General features: G+C 44.7%; 1 protein-coding gene across 1 annotated transcript in view; it reads left to right on the top strand.

Annotated features, from left to right (window-relative positions):
• Positions 1-19,995, top strand: part of LOC120022862 (RNA-binding motif, single-stranded-interacting protein 3-like) — a 195,614-nt gene that overhangs the window by 74,694 nt on the left and 100,925 nt on the right. Inside the window, exons 4-5 of the mRNA XM_038966907.1 lie at positions 13,047-13,204; positions 16,922-17,001. Of these exons, the coding sequence (XP_038822835.1) occupies positions 13,047-13,204; positions 16,922-17,001 (238 nt within the window). The remainder of the gene's footprint in view (positions 1-13,046; positions 13,205-16,921; positions 17,002-19,995) is intronic.

Here is a 19,995-nt window from a genome sequence, read left to right as displayed (position 1 = left end):
TCCGTGACCTCAGTTCAAGTTGACCTCACTTAGAGGGCGTCCCTCCCATCCCTCCATGCATCCTCCACTGAGGACCAGAGGTCCCTAACTCTTGTCTTTTACACACACTGTGATCTGGAAGATCACCACAGGAGGTTGGTGGCCCCTTAATCAGGGAGGACGGGCTCGTGGTAATGGCTGGAGCGGAATGAGTGGAATGGTATCAAACACATCAAACCCGTGGTTTCCACGTGTTTGACGCCATTCCATTTGCTCCGTTCCAGCCACTGTTTTCCTCCCCTCACTATTATCCTCCTGTCTTGTCTCCCATCTCCGTCATGACTGATAACGTCTGTCTAGACGCTTTATTGTTGCAATGTTGCAGGGCCGCTTAACGAGAGCCGTTCTTTCATGCACGTGTCTCCCTCCCGCTCTCTCGCACGCACGCACACACACACACACACACACACACACACACACACACACACACACACACACACACACAATCGCAGCAAGCTGTTGTTGAGACATGGGGAGACACAAGGGCAGGTTGTTAGTCTCTTCGTCGACTCAGTGTATCATCAGCGTCCGCGACAAAACACATTATCTATCTCCTCCAGCCTCGAAACAGGACCTCTCCTCTCACAGGCCATTTAGATGCTAATTAGACTGTTACAAGCAGCCGTCCGGCCCCTCAACACAGGTCATCTGGTGCTAATGAGCCAATGAGACACTACAGTCATACAGCAACAATGATATCCTGTCGGTCTGGCTCTGTCTGAAGGTAAGTGGCGCTTTGAGGTTGACACAGGGAAATTGCAAATACGTGTTAGTTTTGTCTATTCGGTATGTTGTTATCACAATTTGTACAGATATGATTGACTCTTATTCCGTCATCGGTCTTGGGTCTGTGTTGACGGTTACGACCATCCACTTTGGAACAAGCGTTTTAATTAATACTTTTTAAGTGCTATCCTCTGGGTCCACATTGTACATTTTGTTGTAGGACTTTTACCCAAATACATTCGATTCCAAATATTATTATAACTATAAAAAAAGAAAAACAAATAGTTTTGTAAATGTCATAGTTTCTACATACATAACTTGTGACAATCAACCTGCCATATGTCAAATGATATTGTGATGCATTCTGACCTGTCAGTGTGCATCCCCAAGACATCTGTATTGCTTTTGTTTGTGTTTGTGCCGCAAAAATAAATACATTTTCAATATGTATTTCAATATCTCAGGGCCTCGGTCACGCCTCATTCTCCTGTGCTCTTGTGTCATCGCTGGATATTGATGTGGCGGCGTGAAGTGTGCTATTTCAGTTCTGTTCCATTAGATGTATGATGTTTGTGTCGCGGTAAAGGCTTTATGTGCCAATCTCGCTGTTGCCTGTGAGTGTCGACACATTAGGGGGGAAAACAAATGAAGCTTTAACTTGGCTTAGTTATTCTACGTGTGTTTGTGAAACGGGCATACGGCGAATGTTATTAGCTTGGCGGTGTAGAAGTCTTAAGCGAGGATTGCGTTTCACCTTCATTTGGAGAGCAGGTGATGGAACGAAAGAGAGAGAACGTTTGTGATTGTCGATGCTGTGGCATCCAAAATTGCTCATTGTTGATTTCATGTTGTATAACTAATAGTAGGGGGCCCAACAGTGCGTACGGCCCAGTACATCACTGTGGCCAAGCTTCCTGCCATCCTTGACCTAGATACTAGGCGGTGTCAGAGGAAAGCCCCAAAAATTGTCAGAGACTCCAGTCACCCAAGTCGTAGACTGTTTAACTCAGCTACCGCACTGCAAGCGGGATCGGAGTGCCAAGTCTAGGACCAAAAATCCCCTTAAGAGCTCGTACCCCCAAGCCATAAGACGGCTGAACATTTCATCAAATGGCCACCGGACTATTTATATTGACACCCCCACCCCCTCCATTTGTTTTGTACACTGCTGCTACTCGCTGTTTATTATCTATGCATAGTCACTACAAATTACCTCGACCAACCGGTACCCCTGCACACTGACTCGGTACCGGTACCCCCTGTATATAGCCTCGTTATTGCTTTTTTATTATGGTACTTTATATAATTTTTTTTACTTTTGTTTATTTGTTAAATATTTTCTTAACTCTTTCTTGAACTGCATTGTTGGTTAAGGGCTTGTTAGTAAGCATTTCTACACTTGTTGTATTCGGCGCATGTGACAAAATAAAGTTTGATTTGATTTAATATGTCAGCTCAGGTGATGCAAGTACAATGGTTAAACGTCACTTTTTTTTTTCTTTTTTTTTTCTTCTAATGAGACCATGTTGCAGAATAACCTCTTTCTGTGTGTCCTTTATTAAAAAATACATATTGGTAGCAGAAGTACCCCTTGTGTGTATGTTTGAGTGTCCATGCATGTGTGTGTGTGTATGCGTTATCGAATAAGTTTGCCTTTCAGTAAACAGTGAAGATCCCTGACCCAGAGAGTCTTGGGGTCCACATTCTTAACATAGCCATGTGCTGGCAGACCGGCCAGCAGAGGGGTCTTACAGACAAACGCTTTGAAGTCACTAATGTTCGTGGCTCATTTGACTTATCCACAGTGGAGACAGCACACATGGGGACTTTAAGAGCCTCGGACCCCATCCGGCGCTGCTCCACGGGTCATGTGCAGTAAAGCGCTGGAAGCGCCATAAAAACACATACCCAGAACACTAAAGGGGCCAACGAAGCTGGACACACATCCCTTTGGGGGTTTGTCAGGACAGGGTCACCCCGTTTGTAGTTCATGGGTTCCTTGTGACCCTGAGAACCACCTCGTTGGAAAACTTCAGACGCTGGAATACATTTGAGTCATTTAGTAGACACGCTTATACAGAGCGACTTACGTAATTAGGGTTAAGTGCCTTGCTCAAGGGCACATCGGCAGATTTTTCGCCTAGTCGGCTCAGGGATTTGAACCAGCGACATTTGGGTTACCGGCCCAACGCTCTTAACCGCTAGGCTGCCTGCCGCCTTACCAAGTCCAGAGGCTAAACTAACAAGGCTCACTGTGAGGAGTCATTCATTATGCTACCTCAGCAAGAACTACTGGATTTTTTAATACAATTCCATAGAAAATAACTTCAGGCCTGTAGTCTATTGAGGCCACAGTGGGCCTTGCCAAGGTTATTTCATAAGTGGTATTTTTTTTATTTGACCAAAGGTCATTTCAATAGCATCAAATATCGAATGTGGTGACTTGAAAACAGGAAAGATTTTGTAGTCGTTTGATACTCAAGGAAACAGAGCATCTCAATCTTCCCTGATCTATGAGATGAAATAGTTATGTATGTGCTTAGATATGAAATAGGACAGAGAAGTGTAGGGCGTGAGATGTGACTTAAATTTTGCAGGTGGGAAGAGAGGGGGAGGTTTGACGTCTTAGTGCTATGATATGCATGTCTTAATGAGGCCCACAGAATTATACCTACGGAGGAGCAGATTCTATGAAGAAACTTTGAATGTCTTTGAACTTCAGAGTTGGCTTAACGTTGGACCAGCTAGCTAGCTAACAAGCTTGTGTGTGCAGAGCGGCACCAGAAGTAAAATTAAATTAAATAAAAAGTCTTACCAATGTGAAACGTGATAACTATATTATCCTTAATTAGCATTGAAAAGGTTAATCCGTTCTGTAATAAAAAAAAAATATATCTCTAATTTCTGAATCATGCTTGTAAATGGCAGGTTGCCTATACATGCACACACACTGGCAAAGATTTTCAGCTGGCAGGCAGACACCGGAATGATTTTCTGAGTGACATAGTGAGGGCTTAGCATTGGCACTTTAGCCTTTTTTTGTGGGACTGGGAAAAAAAACAGTACCACTTGCTGTGTGGAAGCAGAGAGAAGAGTCTATGGCTCGGGTCGTTGGAGTCTTTAACAATTTTCCAGGCCTTCCTTTCTGATATAGAGGGCCTGGATCGCAGGGAGCTCGGTCCCAGACCCCACCCTCTGTAGGGTCACTTTACTTCGCGGTTCTGAGTCTGTTCCTCGAAAATGTCATTATTTTCCGGTTTTCGGTTCTGTTCCCTGAGACGGTTCAAACCCTTGCCGAGAACTGGAATGCATGGATCATATAGTCAACATAGGAAAAGACACACCACCCCAATCTCTACGACTTTGTTGAAGATGAGGCTTTCTGAGCTGGATAGAAGGGATGGTGAGATGGAGGCGGAAAGTGAGAAGTACAATTTGAGCTGGCCAGGTTATCTAGGCCGAGACAGGTCCCCCTCTCTTGAGTGAATCATCTATAATTTACAGCCGTGTCTCCTGACGGCGCGATGCAGGGGAGAGGTGCCCTCCTGGTCAACACAGGAATCAAACACCAAGTAGCAACACGCCCTAAACGAATCTAAACGAATGACCACCCACCAAATGATGTCAACAAACAGGACTTCAATCTCCCAAAAAATGATATCATGAATGATGCATTAGGGCTGAGAATGAGAAAATACATTTACCATGAACACAATGAGCTGTTGTAGCAACACCTTCACGGGGGGGGGAATACTGTAAACGCATTATGACAATGGGCGAGAGATTAGCGATGTTATTTCATCTTGGGAGATGAGGAAGCATCATGATTATAGACATAATAGGACTTAATGAGACCGACCTGGGATTTGATCAAATAAAAACCTATTTTGTCTGCCTGTTTAAGTCCTAGCTGTGTATCTGTGCTTAAGGAAGAGGGGCGAGGCCATCCAGCACCCGGCGCCCATCTTCTTCCATGTTAATAATGCATTTTTGATATGAGCTCCACATGAAATTTTAATCTCTGGAATATTAGCTCACCGAGGGAGATACAAAATCTAATCAGTGGCCGTGATTAAGCGCGGGTGAAGCACATATTGACCCATTTAAATTCACATTAACCCGTCGTCAAAATGTTTGAGGCGTGGTACTGATAGCTGCTGGGATTGAGACGTGTTATGTCTGTTTTGCTGGGATACGGTCTGATCTTCTCCCACGTTACATGCCTGTGTAAAGGAGAAAATGAAAGCGGGAGGAGGGAGAGAGAGGTAGCAAGTCTTTATAGGTTCGCTTCATCTGGTGAATAGTTGTCATGCTGCTAATGTAACGGTTCATGTATAGATCGAGATGTGTTTAAATGTATCTTCGATGTTCACATTAAACAAGATTGCAAACGATATGGGATTTCTTGTTAGCCATTCCATTTTTTCCCCAGATATTGCTAGCCTTTATTGAGACACGTTGCAGGCCCTCGGTGTTTGTACGTGTGTGTGTGTACGTTTGCTTTTCGTCACTTACATTCAGCACAACCGACTGGCACGCCGTGGCACATTCCAACATCCTATTTGCCATCCAAACTCTCTCTGCCCAATAAATATTTCACCTCCTCAACCCAGGATGGTAACCCAGCCCAGCCCACCTCCCGCCTGGATGATGCCTCTTAGCCTAAAACAACCCTTGCTGCCTGGCTGGCGGGCTGACGGCGTGTGGAAACCCTTAATAATGCATCACCACCTCTTGTTCCCTTGCATGGCATCTAACATCTTCGGCAGATTAGGATTACGCAATAAGGCCCGGGGGGGGGGGGGGGGGGTTATAATATAGATAGTAGTACCAGCTACCTATTTTCCCCTAAGTGGCAGTAAACCATATCCAAATGCATGTGGAGGAGGACGGTGCTGTGGTGGGCTAAACTCAACTGAGCACCTTGGTGCCTCGGAGGGGGTGGTCGGACACCCTCAGCTGTCACTGACATAGATTGTTGCGCTCACAGGAAGGGAAAGAGCACTAGGTCGGAATGAATCTGATGCATTAGACTACACTCCGTAGCAACGCCTGCTCATTTTAGGATAGGGCTGTTTTGTGGCAGAGTGGAGTCGTGGATTTGTCCTGGCTGGCTGTGGCTAAATGAAAATGAACTGTCATTGTGGTGAACGAAAAGGTGCAGCTTTATACTCTGGTAAATGGTCAGTTGCAGACTGCGTCCGGATGTGATTACATGACATTACATTGACATACTGGCACGAGCAGTTGAATGGATCGATTGTGTTGTGTGTCAGATAGGCGGAAAGGAAAGAAAGAAAGAAAGAAGGGGTGAAAAGGAAGGAAAGAATACTTTTGTGTACTGCCTCGTTATTAGTGTGTTATAGTCTTACAGTTATGGCTTAATATCAGGCAGGCAGTTTAGGTGCTGTTTGTTTGTAATGTGCAGTAATTCAAAAGGAAATGGCCGCCTTGGGGACAGCACAAATGTTCTGCCTCTCATCTCTTTGTTTCTAATAGAAAGCATGAATTTAGAATGTGGATTTTGTCAGCCCCCTAGTGTGGAGCATAAGGACCTCACACATTGCTCTCTCTCTCTCGTTCTCTCTCGTTCTCTCTCGCTCTCTCTCTCTCTCGCTCTCTCTCTCTCTCTTTTGCTCTCGCTCTCTCTTTCTCTCGTGCTGTACTCAGGGACTATGTGAGAGAGAGTGTATGTGTGAGCTATATTTATGCAACTGTCTGTGTACATTATGCATGTGCGTGCATGCCTGAGTGTGTGTGTGTGTGTGTGTGTGTGTGTGTGTGTGTGTGTGTGTGTGTGTGTGTGTGTGTGTGTGTGTTTGAGGGGTGAGGGGTGAATCTGTACTCTCCCATAATTCTACAGCACCTTTTTAAGACCTAAATCCCCTCACACACACTTGTCTATGTGGCTGTCGAGAGAGGGGACGGTGCAGCGGACAGACAGAGGGAAGAGTGGCGGCTGGGACGTGTTTGACAACAGACCCTTCAAAGGCGGGTGGCTTGATCCCAACGTTTGGGGGTCTGGGATGGGGCTGGGAGGGGGTTTAGGGGGAGGCCTGTCGCTGGGAGCAGAAGGGGGCTCATGAAAGAGTCTGTCTGACTGACAGCTCTTTGTTCCGCCGCCTTTTTGTCTTTGGCTCCTTCTGACTCCTGACAAATTTAACCCGGGGCTGCTTTTGATCTGAGGGGATGTATTCGTTCACTTTCTCCAGTCTCCCCATTTGCTTGTCTCTTTCTCCCCTGTCTCCCTCTCTATGTCATTTCCCACCTGGTTGGTGGAGCTTTTAAACAGGCACCACAGACCTGGGGTTCCACAATACGCACTTAGAACTAGAGGTCGACCGATTATGATTTTTCAATACCAATACCGATTATTGGAGGACCAAAAAATGCCGATACCGATTAATCGAACGATTTATAATAAAAAATAAAATAAAAAAATAAATAAAATAAAAAAGATTTATTTGTAATAATGACAATTACAATAATACTGAATGAACACTTTTATTTTAACCTAATATAATAAATCAATCAAATCAATTTAGCTTCAAATAAATAATGAAACATGTTCAGTTTGGTTTAAATAATGCAAAAACAAAGTGTTGGAGAAGAAAGTAAAAGTGCAATATGTGCCATGTAAAAAAAGCTAACGTTTAAGTTCCTTGCTCAGAACATGAGGACATATGAAAGCTGGTGGTTCCTTTTAACATGAGTCTTCAATATTCCCAGGTAAGATGTTTTAGGTTGAGGTTATTATAGGAATTATAGGATTATTTCTCTCTATACCATTTGTATTTCATATACCTTTGACTATTGGATGTTCTTATAGGCACTTTAGTATTGCCAGTGTAACAGTATAACTTCCGTCCCTTTCCTCGCCCCTACCTGGGCTCGAACCAGGAACATATCGACAACAGCCACCCTCGAAGCATCGTTACCCATGCAGAGCAAGGGGAACAACTACTCCAAGTCTCAGAGCGAGTGACGTTTGAAACGTTATTAGCGCGCACCCCGCTAACTAGCTAGCCATTTCACATTGTTTACACCAGCCTAATCTCGGGAGTTGATAGGCTTGAAGTCATAAACAGCGCAATGCACAAAGCATTGCGAAGAGCACGAAAGTGCTGTTTGAATGAATGCGTACGAGCCTGCTGCTGCCTACCATCGCTCAGTCAGACTGCTCTATCAAATCATAGACTTAATTATAACACAATAACACACAGAAATACGAGCCTTAGGTCATTAATATGGTCAAATCCGGAAACTATCATTAAGAAAATAAAACGTTTATTCTTTCAGTGAAATACGGAACCGTTACGTATTTTATCTAACGGGTGGCATCCAAAAGTCTAAATATTCCTGTTACGTAAAATTCTGGCAAATTAGTTCGCAACGAGCCAGGCAGCCCAAACTGTTGCATATACCCTGACTCTGCGTGCCATGAACGCAAGAGAAGTGACACAATTTCCCTAGTTTAATATTGCCCGCTAACATGCATTTCTTTTAGCTAAATATGCAGGTTTAAAAATATATACTTCTGTGTATTGATTTTAAGAAAGGCATTGATGTTTATGGTTAGGTATATTCGTGCAACGATTATGCTTTTTTCGCAAATGCGCTTTTGTTAAATCATCCCCGTTTGGCGAAGTTGGCTGTCTTTGTTAGGAAGAAATAGTCTTCACAGTTCGCAACGAGCCAGGCGGCCCAAACTGCTGCATATACCCTGACTCTGTTGCACAGAACGCAAGAGAAGTGACACAATTTCCCTAGTTAAAAGAAATTCATGTTAGCAGGCAATATTAACTAAATATGCAGGTTTAAAAATATATACTTGTGTATTGATTTTAAGAAAGGCATTGATGTTTATGGTTAGGTACACATTGGTGCAACGACAGTGCTTTTTTCGCGAATGCGCTTGTTAAATAACCGTTTGGCAAAGTAGGCTGTGATTCGATGATAAATTAACAGGCACCGCATCGATTATATGCAACGCAGGACAAGCGAGATAAACTAGTAATATCATCAACCATGTGTAGTTAACTAGTGATTATGTTAAGATTGATTGTTTTTTATAAGATACGTTTAATGCTATCTTGCACCTTACTTTGGCTCCTTGCTGCACTCGCATAACGGGTAGTCAGCCTGCCACGCAGTCTCCTCGTGGAGCGCAATGTAATCGGCCACAATCGATGTACAAAAATGCAGATTACCGATTGTTATGAAAACTTGAAATCGGCCCTAATTAATTGGCCATTCCGATTAATCGGCCGACCTCTACTTAGAACCCATTCTACTCTAGCTTTCCAGCTTTCTCTCTGGTGACACATGTGAGAAAACATAAAACATGTACACACAAACACAACTGTTTTGTGCCTGATAGCCTTCCCCAGACCATAAAACCTGAAACAACCCTCCTCCAGCCACCAGCCACCAGCCATCGTTTTGGCCCCCTCCTGTGGCTGGGGGGGGGGGGGGTCATCCAATCTCCTTGTCTCCCTACCTGGGAAACCGTGAGCTCCCTTACCACCCTGAAGAGAAGAAACAGCCACCGCACTGAGGACGAATCAGAGAGCCTGTAGAGCCAATTACCCAGCATGCTCTAATCCTCTCTCTCTGAACAAGAGGGGGAGGGGTGGAGAGGTAGGGCAGTCTGAGCACCGGTGTAGTGTCAAATACACTGCCCCCAGTCAAGACGCACGTCTGTCTGTCTGTCTCTTCTCACTTTTATCATTTCAATGAATACAACCTGGAAGGCCTGGAGGCAGATCGTGAGCGCTGTTAATGGCTTTATCCTTAAGGACTCTGCAAAGGCAACAAGGGCTTTCTTTTATGTGTCATACCTTTCTCTATGTCATGTCAGAGCTCATCCTCTCTCTCTCTTTCTCTCAACCCCCTTCCCTCTTTTCCTTCCCTCTCTCTCGTTCTCTCATTCTCTCCCCCCTGTCTCTCGTTCCCTCTCCCTCCCCTACAACGAGGTAACATTCATTGAAATTATACTGAGGTAAACAGAGCAGCCCGTTAATATGACAGAGGCTGTCGGTTCGGGCGCTGCGTGCCATCCGTCAGGGGAAGTGATACGGGGCACCGTCATCCTCCTGGTGGCAAGGTGGAGGAATTATCCCCATCAAAGAGCCCCTACAGCCTGCAGGCGTCCCATTAACCTTCCACAGCACAGCTCAATGGCAAGGAGACACTTTGCCAAGGCCCCTGCAAGCAACGACACACACACACACACACCTAGACATGCAAGCACACACCCACTCACACTCATCCCGTTGTACATGCAGACATTTGCTGATACATAGACTGAAACACACTTAGACAAACATACACACACACACACACACACACACATTCACCTCAATTACTCTTTCATTTATGGCCCGACAGCTGAGCATATGCAAAATTAAATCTCCTGCCGGAATGGGGCCGGCCCATCTCACCTTGCGTCAAAACGCACTTATTTCCAATCCTCCCTCCAACCTTTTCATCTGGAAGGAAAGGCAACAGCGGGGTATTAATGTGTGTGTGAGGCGGAATGCCATCCAAGCGGAAATTTAGTGAGACGTCCGAGTGTAAAAGAGCTCCACATGTTAATCCCTCCGCAAACGCTAGGCCGCCCGTCAACACACACACACACACCCGCACACACACCCGCACACACACACACACACACACACACACACACACACACACACACACACACACACACACACACACACACACACACACACACACACACACACACACACAGTCCTTCAAGCCCTACTCATTGGCTGAACCATTTTGATATGAGCTAATGCATGTCTAACTATGTGAACCAGTTTCTGCCTTAATATTGAATTTAGAATTTATCTGACATAGTTCTGAATACTGGCCCTCTGGAAATCAATGGGCTGTAATGGAATACAATTGTATATAAGTAAGTTTTAATTAAGAGTTGTAGCCCTTTCTGCACTACCTCATGCTACCTACATTAAGCTGTACCCCTCCAGTAACTCATGAATACACTGGAAATAATGTAAAACATACTTTAGCATGGACCCCTTACAAAAAAAGATTGCCGTTTTGAAAGTGCAGTAAGAATGCAGTAACTGCAGTTGACCTGTGGTATTTTGGACTAACTAATTGCAGAATAACTGCAGTGCACTGCAGTTGAACTGCAGTTATACTGCACTCTAACTGCAGTTACACTGCAAAATTACTGAAATAAAAAGAAACTGTATTATTTTGGATGCAGTATTTGCAGCATACTGCAGTTGTAATGCACTCTGACTGCAATCTTTTTTTGTACGGGACAGAATGGTGTTAAACTACCAAAACAACAAGGTCTTGTTATTTTCCCAGAAATCTGCTAATTGAGTTCCTGGTTAGAAGAAGACCAATGTTTTCCTGTTTTTTCAGCATGGGTTTTAATCAGATCCTCCATGTCCTGTTCGATAAGACACTTAATTAATCAGAGAAAGGACCGACAGTCGGACGGAAACAGGACGGCCGAGATACTTCCTCTGCTCTCTATCGATAACGAAAAAAGCGGGAGGAAGCAAATAGAGAGAGAACAAAGCAAAAAGAGCGGGGGGAAAGACAAACAAGAGAGGGAAGAAGCAAAAAGAGAGAGGGAAGAAGCACTGAGTAGAAAATAAGAAGTGCCCAAGGCTTAGTCACAGTTTGTTCCCTCTACCTCTGAAAGAGGCCATTTTAAAGGGGTCATGTCTGTTGATGTCTGGGTCGGGTTTTGTCATTCCTCTCTGTGGCTAAAGTGAAGTACCATGTTTAGGTGTTAGCCCCCTCAGGGTTGTTAGCCTCCTAGCCTGCTAGCAGCACAGCACTGCTTGCTCTCATTAAGGGAATGGGAAGAGGCTGCTGGTGAAGTGGATTCCTTGGCCGGTCATTCTTCTCTGTGGCTAAAGTGAAGTATCATGTCTAGGTGTTAGCCCTCAGGGCTGCTAGCTAACCTGCTAGCTATACCACAGCACAGCTTGCTCCCATTCAGGAGAAGAGAAGACGCTACTGTTAAAAAATGTATGCCTTGCCATGGCTGCTTGTACTCCAGTGTGGCCCTGGGTTCGGCGGGCTAAAAGGTGTGATGAGATGTGATAGATGAGTGCTGGTGGGTGTCCAGACTGGCCGTATTGGAGAGACGCAGCTGGCCCGCTGCCACCCTCTCTCCCTGGCTCTGCCCCCTCCAGGTGTGCCCCCACTAGCTAGCTAGAACCCTCGGGCGCTACAGACCCACATTAGTGTACACTTACACACTCACTGGTGTACAAATACACACATCGGTATCCAGAAACACACAGACAAACAGACAATAAAAGGCCACTAAAATGTGCAGTTTTGTCACACAACACAATGCCACAGATGTCTCAAGTTTTGAGGGGGCGTGCAATTGGCATGTTGACTGCAGGAATGTCCACCAGAGCTGTAGCCAGAGAGTTGAATGTTCATTTCTCTACGATAAGCCACCTCCAACGTTGTTTTAGAGAATTTGGCAGTACGTCCAACCGGCCTCACAACCGCAGACCCTCATGTATGGCGTTGTTTGGGCGAGCGGTTTGCTGATGTCAACATTGTGAACAGTGTGCCTCGTGATGGCGGTGGGGTTATGGTATGGGCAGACATAAGCTACGGACGATGAACACAATTGTATTTTATCGATGGCGATTTCAATTTCAATGCACAAAGACACCTTGATTAGATCCTGAGGCCCATTGTCGTGCCATTCATCTGCCGCCATCACCTCATGTTTCAGCATGATAATGCACAGCCCCATGTTACAAGGATCTGTACACAATTCCTGGAAGCTGAAAATGTCCCAGTTCTTCCACGGCCTGCATACTCACCATGTCACCCATTGAGCATGTCTGGGATGCTCTGGGTGGACGTGCACGACAGCGTGTTCCAGTTCCCGACAATATCCAGCGACCACGCACAGCCATTGAAGAGTGAGACAACATTCCACAATCAACAGCCTGATCAACTCGATGCGAAGGAGATGTGTCACGCTGCATGAGGCAAACGGTGGTCACACCAGATATGGACTGGTTTTCTAATCCACACCCCTACCTTTTTTTAAGGTATCTGTGACCAACAGATGCATATCTGTATTCCCAGTCATGTGAAATCCGTAGATTATTTAAAGCATAACTGATACATAATTTCTAACACACGTTCTCTCTGTTTACTGTGCATCTGTCTTTGTGTATCGTTCTGAAACCAAATTGCCCAATGTTGGGACAGTAAAGCTTTCTGAATCTAAATCTGAATCTCTCTCTCCACAGCAACAGGAGCAGGACCCCACCAACCTGTACATCTCCAACCTGCCCGTGTCCATGGATGAGCAGGAGCTGGAGAACATGCTGAAGCCCTTCGGTCACGTCATCTCCACGCGCATCCTGAGGGACGCCAACGGGGTCAGCAGAGGGGTCGGCTTTGCCAGGTATGCTTGCTGGCACTGGTGTAAAGTACTTAAGTAAAAAATACTTTCAAGTTCTACTTAAGTCGTATTTTTGGGGGTATCTGTACTTTATTTTTTATATTTTTTTGACTACTTTTACTTCACTACATTCCTTAAGAAAATATTGTACTTTTTACTCCATACATTTTCCCTGACACCCAAAAGTACTCGTTACATTTTGAATGCTTAGCAGGACAGGAAAATTGTCAAATTCACGCACATCAACAGAACATCCCTACAGCCTCTGATCTGGCGGACTCACTAAACACAAATGCTTTGTTTGTAAAGGATGTCTGAGTGTTGGAGTGTGCTGTGTGTGTGTGTGTGTGTGTGTGTGTGTGTGTGTGTGTGTGTGTGTGTGTGTGTGTGTGTGTGTGTGTGTGTGTGTGTGTGTGTGTGTGTGTGTGTGTGTGTGTGCCCGTGGCTATCCGTTAATAAATAAAAAACAAGGAAATGGTGCCATCTGGTTTGCTTAACATAAGGAATTTGAAATGATTTATACTTTTACTTTTGATACTTCAGTATATTTTAAACCAAATACTTTTACACTTTTACTCAAGTAGAATTTTACTGGGTGACTTTTACTTTTTTCTTGAGTCCTTTTTCTATTAAGGTATCTTTACTTTTACTCAAGTATGATAGTTGGGTACTTTTTCCCACCACTGCTTGCTGGAACACACACACTCACGCCAAAGACAGATTCTGTAGTGCCTGAAGAGTGTGTGTGTGTGTTTGGGGTGGGGGGTGCATGTGTGTGGAGGAGAAGTGCGTGTATGTGTGCGTGTGTGTGTGGGGCGGGGGGAGTGTGTGTTTGGGAGGGGGGGGGGGGGGGGGTTCCGTGAGATGTTGACACTTGTGTCTGCATAGCATTATGCTATTTGTTTAGGCTCTATTTTCCTCCTGTAAAATGAGACTTTACCCTCCTACCCCTTCAAAGTCATGCACGTCCTCCTCATCCTCCACACTGCTCTCATTTCTCTCCCCACAACACAACACTCCCGGCTTGTTTACCCAGAGGAAGGTGTTCATGAGAACAACAACACCATCTTGGAGAGATTTCTCTTAATCAGCCCGTGCTGCAGTCCCCGCCGATTCCCCACTCTATTACAGTGGGTTACAGAAGGATTGACAGGCAGACTCCTGCAGATCAATACACACACACATACACACACCAACACAACAGCTCGGCGCAGGCTAACACTCCACCTGTTCAAGTAGGGCTGAGTGGGGAAGTAATATGATGGGGAAGGAGAGAGAGGAGAAGGGGAAGAGGTGAAGGGAAGAGAGGCGTGGAAGGGAGAGGCAAAAATAGAGGGATGCTTTGGGATACTGTCGAGGAAGAAAATAACAGAGGGATGGGCGGAGAAAGTCCATAGAGCGGGAGAGAAGAACGAGGGAGTGAGCAAGAGAGCATGAAAGAGAGATGGAAAGGCAGAAGGAGAGAGCGAGAGAGACAAGGGTGCATCCAAAATGGCACCCTATGCCCTATATAGTGCATATATTCCCTGGGCTCTGCTCAAAAGCAATTCACTACACCTGCATTGCTTGCTGTTTGGGGTTTTAGGCTGGGTTTCTGTACAGCACTTTGAGATATCAGCTGATGTATGAAGGGCTATATAAATACATTTGATTTGATTTGACTACATAGGGAATAGGGTACCGTCCATTTGAGCTTGAAACAATCAGATGTTGAAACAGAGGGCCCCAGCCTCTAGTCCACAGATGTTGAGGGACAGAGGGGCATTAGAGAGAGTAAACCTTGCTAAGTGTTTCTGCACTCCTCCATTACACCGTTATCAGAGCCCATTACTGGGGGCCTCACAGCTAATCACTGTGGACATGATCACCTGATGTCATTAACCATCGGGCCTCCCTGCTTCACAGAGAGCAGAGAAGAGACAGAGCAGCCAGGAGGATGGGTGGCTGCCAGGGGTTCGTCAGACCTGAGAGAGCAGGAGGGAGGGATGAGGGAGATGGAAGGGTAGAACAGAAGGAGAGAGCGAGAGAGCGAGAGAGAGAGAGAGAACAGGTTGTAACAGAGGGAGGAGATGTGTATAGTGAGAGAGCACGAGAGTGAGTCTGTATATAGACATAATAATACATTTGAAATGTCTTTATTATTTTGGAAATGTTGTGAGTGTAATGTTCACTGTTCATTTTTTAAATAGTTTTTTACACTTTTGTTTATGATCTATTTCACATACTTTGGCAATGTAAACATGTGTTTCCCCTGCCATTAAAGCCCCTTGAATTGATTTGAAATTGAATTGAGAGAGAAAGAGAGAGAGAATTGAAATTTAATTGAGAGAGAGGTAAAGACTAGTTGTCATCCTGAATGGGTCTGATCCAACTGCTCACAAGGAGAGATACATTTGACCAGTTACAAATCAACCCCTAGTTCCACGCGTGACAGAAGTGAATTATTCTGCCCTATGCAGACGCTCTCCTCTGGGACCTCTCTACCGTTGGGAATAGCAGAAGGGAAGGAGGGAGGGTCTGAACTGAGAGTGTGTGTAATTGTGTGTGTGTATGTGTGTGTGTGTCTGGGGCGCGTGCGCCCCATTAGATCACTGGCAGCAGCGGTGGGTGAATGTGTGCAGGATAGGCCATTCAAGGCCACTCACTGTGAAAAGAGCTCCGTTGACTCACCCTGCCACAATGAGACACAGGGACCTGACCCACTTACACCACAGGTCCCACTGCCAGAAAGCAAAATGGGGAGGGAGGGATGGAGGGAGAGGGAGAGGGAGGGCAACAGGGATGACAACAGATGAGACAGAAAGACCGGGTGAGAAATATTGGGTCGAAAATAGGCAAGGGGAGGAAAAGGGAGGAAATGGATAGATGAGAGAAAGAGATGGATGAGTCATGAGGAAAAAGATAGAGGGTCAAGAAGAGCGGTATGGGGGGGGGGGGGGGGGGAAGGGGGGTGAAAGGGGGAGGGAAAGAAAAGGAAAGAGGAGGATGAAACTGAAGAAGAGATGTGCGAGGGAGTAAGACAGAAAGTAAAGAAGGCAGGATGATAGATAGAGGGGATGGATAATCTAGTAAGTGATACAGAGTGAAAGAGAGAGACATCACAGACCCCTTGCTGGTACGTACGTATTTAGTTGATCAGTGGTCTGAGTTGGGAGGGAGCGAGGCGAGGGAGGGAGGGAGGCGAGGGTTTAATATGATACTACTCTGTTCTCTGTAAATGAGATGAGTCACAGTCACACTGTGTGACTCCACTCCCTTAGTAACTCCACCGCACTCGCTCTTCCTGTTCCATGACACACAGACAGTCAACGCTCTCTCCAGTCTCTCATATCCTATTAGTGCTCACTCCACTCTCTTCCTCATTTAGCCCAGGAGAATTTGGATATCACTGTGACTCAAGGGTGTACATCCTCAATTTGCCGCCTCGTAAAATGACTCAGCCACAATACCGTAGGCACTCGGCCAAGGGGAACAATAGGTGTTGTCATAGGGCCTCGATATCTACAATTGGATCAACAGAGAAAATGTCCCATGCATACTCAAAGGTACTGCATGTATGAAAATGTCATGCTTTCGGTATTCATCGTGTGTAAAGAGTCGTATTCTGCCGAGGCACTTCAGTAGATACGAAAGGACCGTTGGAGGTTTTACATGGCACGTTTTAAGTATTCGTTCATGTGTAATGTAATATTCCCACTTGTATTCATCCTTTTGTCGCAGGATGGAGTCGACTGAGAAATGTGACGTGGTGATACAGTATTTCAACGGGAAATACCTGAAAACCCCGCCAGGCATTCCAGGTAAGAAGACTTCCCTCTCTGCTTAAACATCCCCCCCCCCCACCTCCGAAACCCTCCGTCCGTCCTGATTCAGTTATGTAAATTACACCGTCTCAACTTCCCCCTCCTTGGGAGATTGTCGCCAATCGCATTTGTGACACGGTGACGTGAGCGTTCATCGCTAGCTCTCGCCTCAAAAAGGGCCTCCCCCGGCTGTCCGCCGACTGTTCAACTCAGGAGCTTCGAGGGCAGCCAAAGCGCTCTTAATGTTCACATTGCGGGCTTCTCTGCTGCTCGGAAATCGACTTAAGAGCTGCCTTTCCTGCAGCCAAACTTCCAAGAGAGAGAGGGGGAGTTGGAGAGGCAGAGGGAATAAGAGAAGGGGCTGCCTCAGCAGTTTTTTAGGCCAGGTGCAGCATTGCACTAAGACAGCGTGCAACGCTGACTAACAGCGTTGCACTGTTCATTTCAATAGGGACCAGAGGGCAGAAGAGTTTCTGCGGAGGCCTCACCGGGCCCGCTGATGGTTTTATTGGCACACTAGGATCCACAGGGACACAGCACGGACTGCCCTTAGAATATAGTCCCTTACAGTATAGTCACCATAGAGACATGTTTGAAATTGCCCATACAATTACTCAGCCCACTAGCCATTAAAGGCAGGGGCGTATATGAGGCTGGGATGTAATGGGAAACCTTTAAAGTGTTAATATCACACTGACCTTCCCCTTTAAATGTCCCTTCCCAGGTGCTTGGGACTATTATGGTTTATAGATTCTAAGGAAATGTGCCAACGGACAAGATTTTTCAGCGATCAGCTAGAAATGAGTCTTTCTATAGTGCCTTCAGAAAGTATTCATACCCTTTTACTTATTCCACATTTTGTTGTGTTACAGCCTGAATTCAAAATTGATTGAATATATTTTTTTCTACACACAATACCCCATGATGACAAAGTGAAAATATGTTTTTTGAAATGTTAGCAAATGTATGGAAAATGAAATTCAGAAACATTTATTTTAAATAAGTATTCACACCTCTTAGTCAATACATATTAGAATCACATTTGGCAGCGATTACAGCTGTGAGTCTTTCTGGGTAAGTCTCTAAGAGCTTTGCACACCTGGATTGTACAACATTTTCACGTTATTCTTTTTAAAATGCTTCAAGCTCTGTCAAGTTGGTTGTTGGTCATTGCTAGACAGCCATTTTCAAGTCTTGCCATAGATTTTCAAGCTGATTTATGTCAGAACTGTAACTAGGCCACTCAGGAACATTCAATGTCATCTTGGTAAGAAACTATATTTGGCCTTGTGTTTTCGGTTATTGTCCTGCTGAAAGATGAATGTATCATCCAGTGCATGTTGGAAGGCAGACTGAACCTGGTTTTCCTCTAGGATTTTGCCTGTGCTTAGCTCTATTCCGTTCCTTGTTATCTTAAAAAACGACCTAGTCCTTGCCGATGACAATCATACCCATAACATGATCCAGCCACCACCATGCTTGAAAATAATATTATTATTATTTAAAAAAATGTAATGTTTGAAAATATATAGAGTGGTAGTCAGTGATGTGTTGTGTTGGATTTGCCCCAAACATAATATTTTCTATTCTGGGCATAAAGTTAATTTCTTTTCCACATTTTTGCAGTTTTACTTGAGTGCCTTATTGCAAACAGTATGCATGTTTTGGAATATTTTGTTCTGTACAAACTTCTTTCTTTTCCCTCTGTCATTTAGGTTAGTATTATGGAGTAACTACAGTGTTGTTGATCCAGCTTCAGCTTTTTCCTATCACAGCCATTAAACTCTATAACTGTTTTAAAGTCACCATTGGCCTCATGGTGAAATCCCTGAGCCATGTCCTTCTTTAACCTGTCTCATCTCCTTCATCTACGCTGATTGAAGTGGATTTAACAAGTGACATCAATAAGGGATCATATCTTTCACCTGGATTCACCTGGTCAGTCTATGTCATGGAAAGAGCAGGTGTTCTTAATGTTTTGTAACACTCAGTGTACATTTTGATCGTCATGCTTATCGGTCTATAGGTTAAGTAACATCATTTTGTTAGCAATCGTGTATCTTATCCAACACAACTATCACACGTGCAGAGTATACAAAGCCAATTTTTTTTAGCAGGATGTCTCCTGTACCTCTTCAGCTTGTTGCTGCTGGAGTAGAACATGTGTTTTTCATAAGCCTGTTCATTGCGCAACAATTCTAAATGCAATCACATGTTAACTGTTTTGGTGCACGATTCAAATGAGCTACTATTTGTATTTCTCAACTGGTAATTGAAGCGTGCCTTTCATTCACCATTCAAGTGCAGGCAACAGGCTATCAGCGTGTCACCCACCACTTTACAATGTGAGCTGGAGGCAGGATGCATTTTGACAACATACTTAATTGTTTGAAGCCTGAATGTTTTATTTCATATGGTATGAGGCGGGTCTTACCTTGCTTCAAAGTAGCCTATGGGCAAGATAAGACCATGGAAACGTGGAGGCAATCATTTTAGAAAGACCTCATCGGCAACGTGTGTTTCAAGTTTTGTGGAAGCCAGTTATGATTTTCAAATGCGCATTTTCGTGGAGCAGTTTCATTTCAATAATACCGTTTTCGTTTCTCAAAATCATTGTCATGTGGTTAAAAATAAAAATCGGAATTAAAATGATAAAAATCTCAAAGTTAAAAGTCAACTAATTCGAGATCACCAGCCTCTGCCATATGGACACATTGATACGCCGTGATCCGTTTGCGGCTAAAGAATTTGGCGCATGTAACTGATAGCCTATAGGCCAATGCAGCAGTAGGCCTATAACGCTTTCACACCGAAGATTGGTGATTATCAAGGGGGAGATTGTTGGAAAGATTTTTCAAATAGCTTACTGCGAGGAACTCGTTTTAATATATTATCATCCGCAATGGAAGTAAAAAAACAAACACTTTCCCACATTTCCGCGCAGCAAGCCAGGTACTTCTATGCGTGCTCAGGTGCGTATGCTCCGCTCCC

The sequence above is a fragment of the Salvelinus namaycush genome, chromosome 27 (genome assembly GCF_016432855.1).
Source record: "Salvelinus namaycush isolate Seneca chromosome 27, SaNama_1.0, whole genome shotgun sequence".
Taxonomy (NCBI): domain Eukaryota; kingdom Metazoa; phylum Chordata; class Actinopteri; order Salmoniformes; family Salmonidae; genus Salvelinus; species Salvelinus namaycush.
This window is presented reverse-complemented; position numbering and strand designations above follow the sequence as displayed.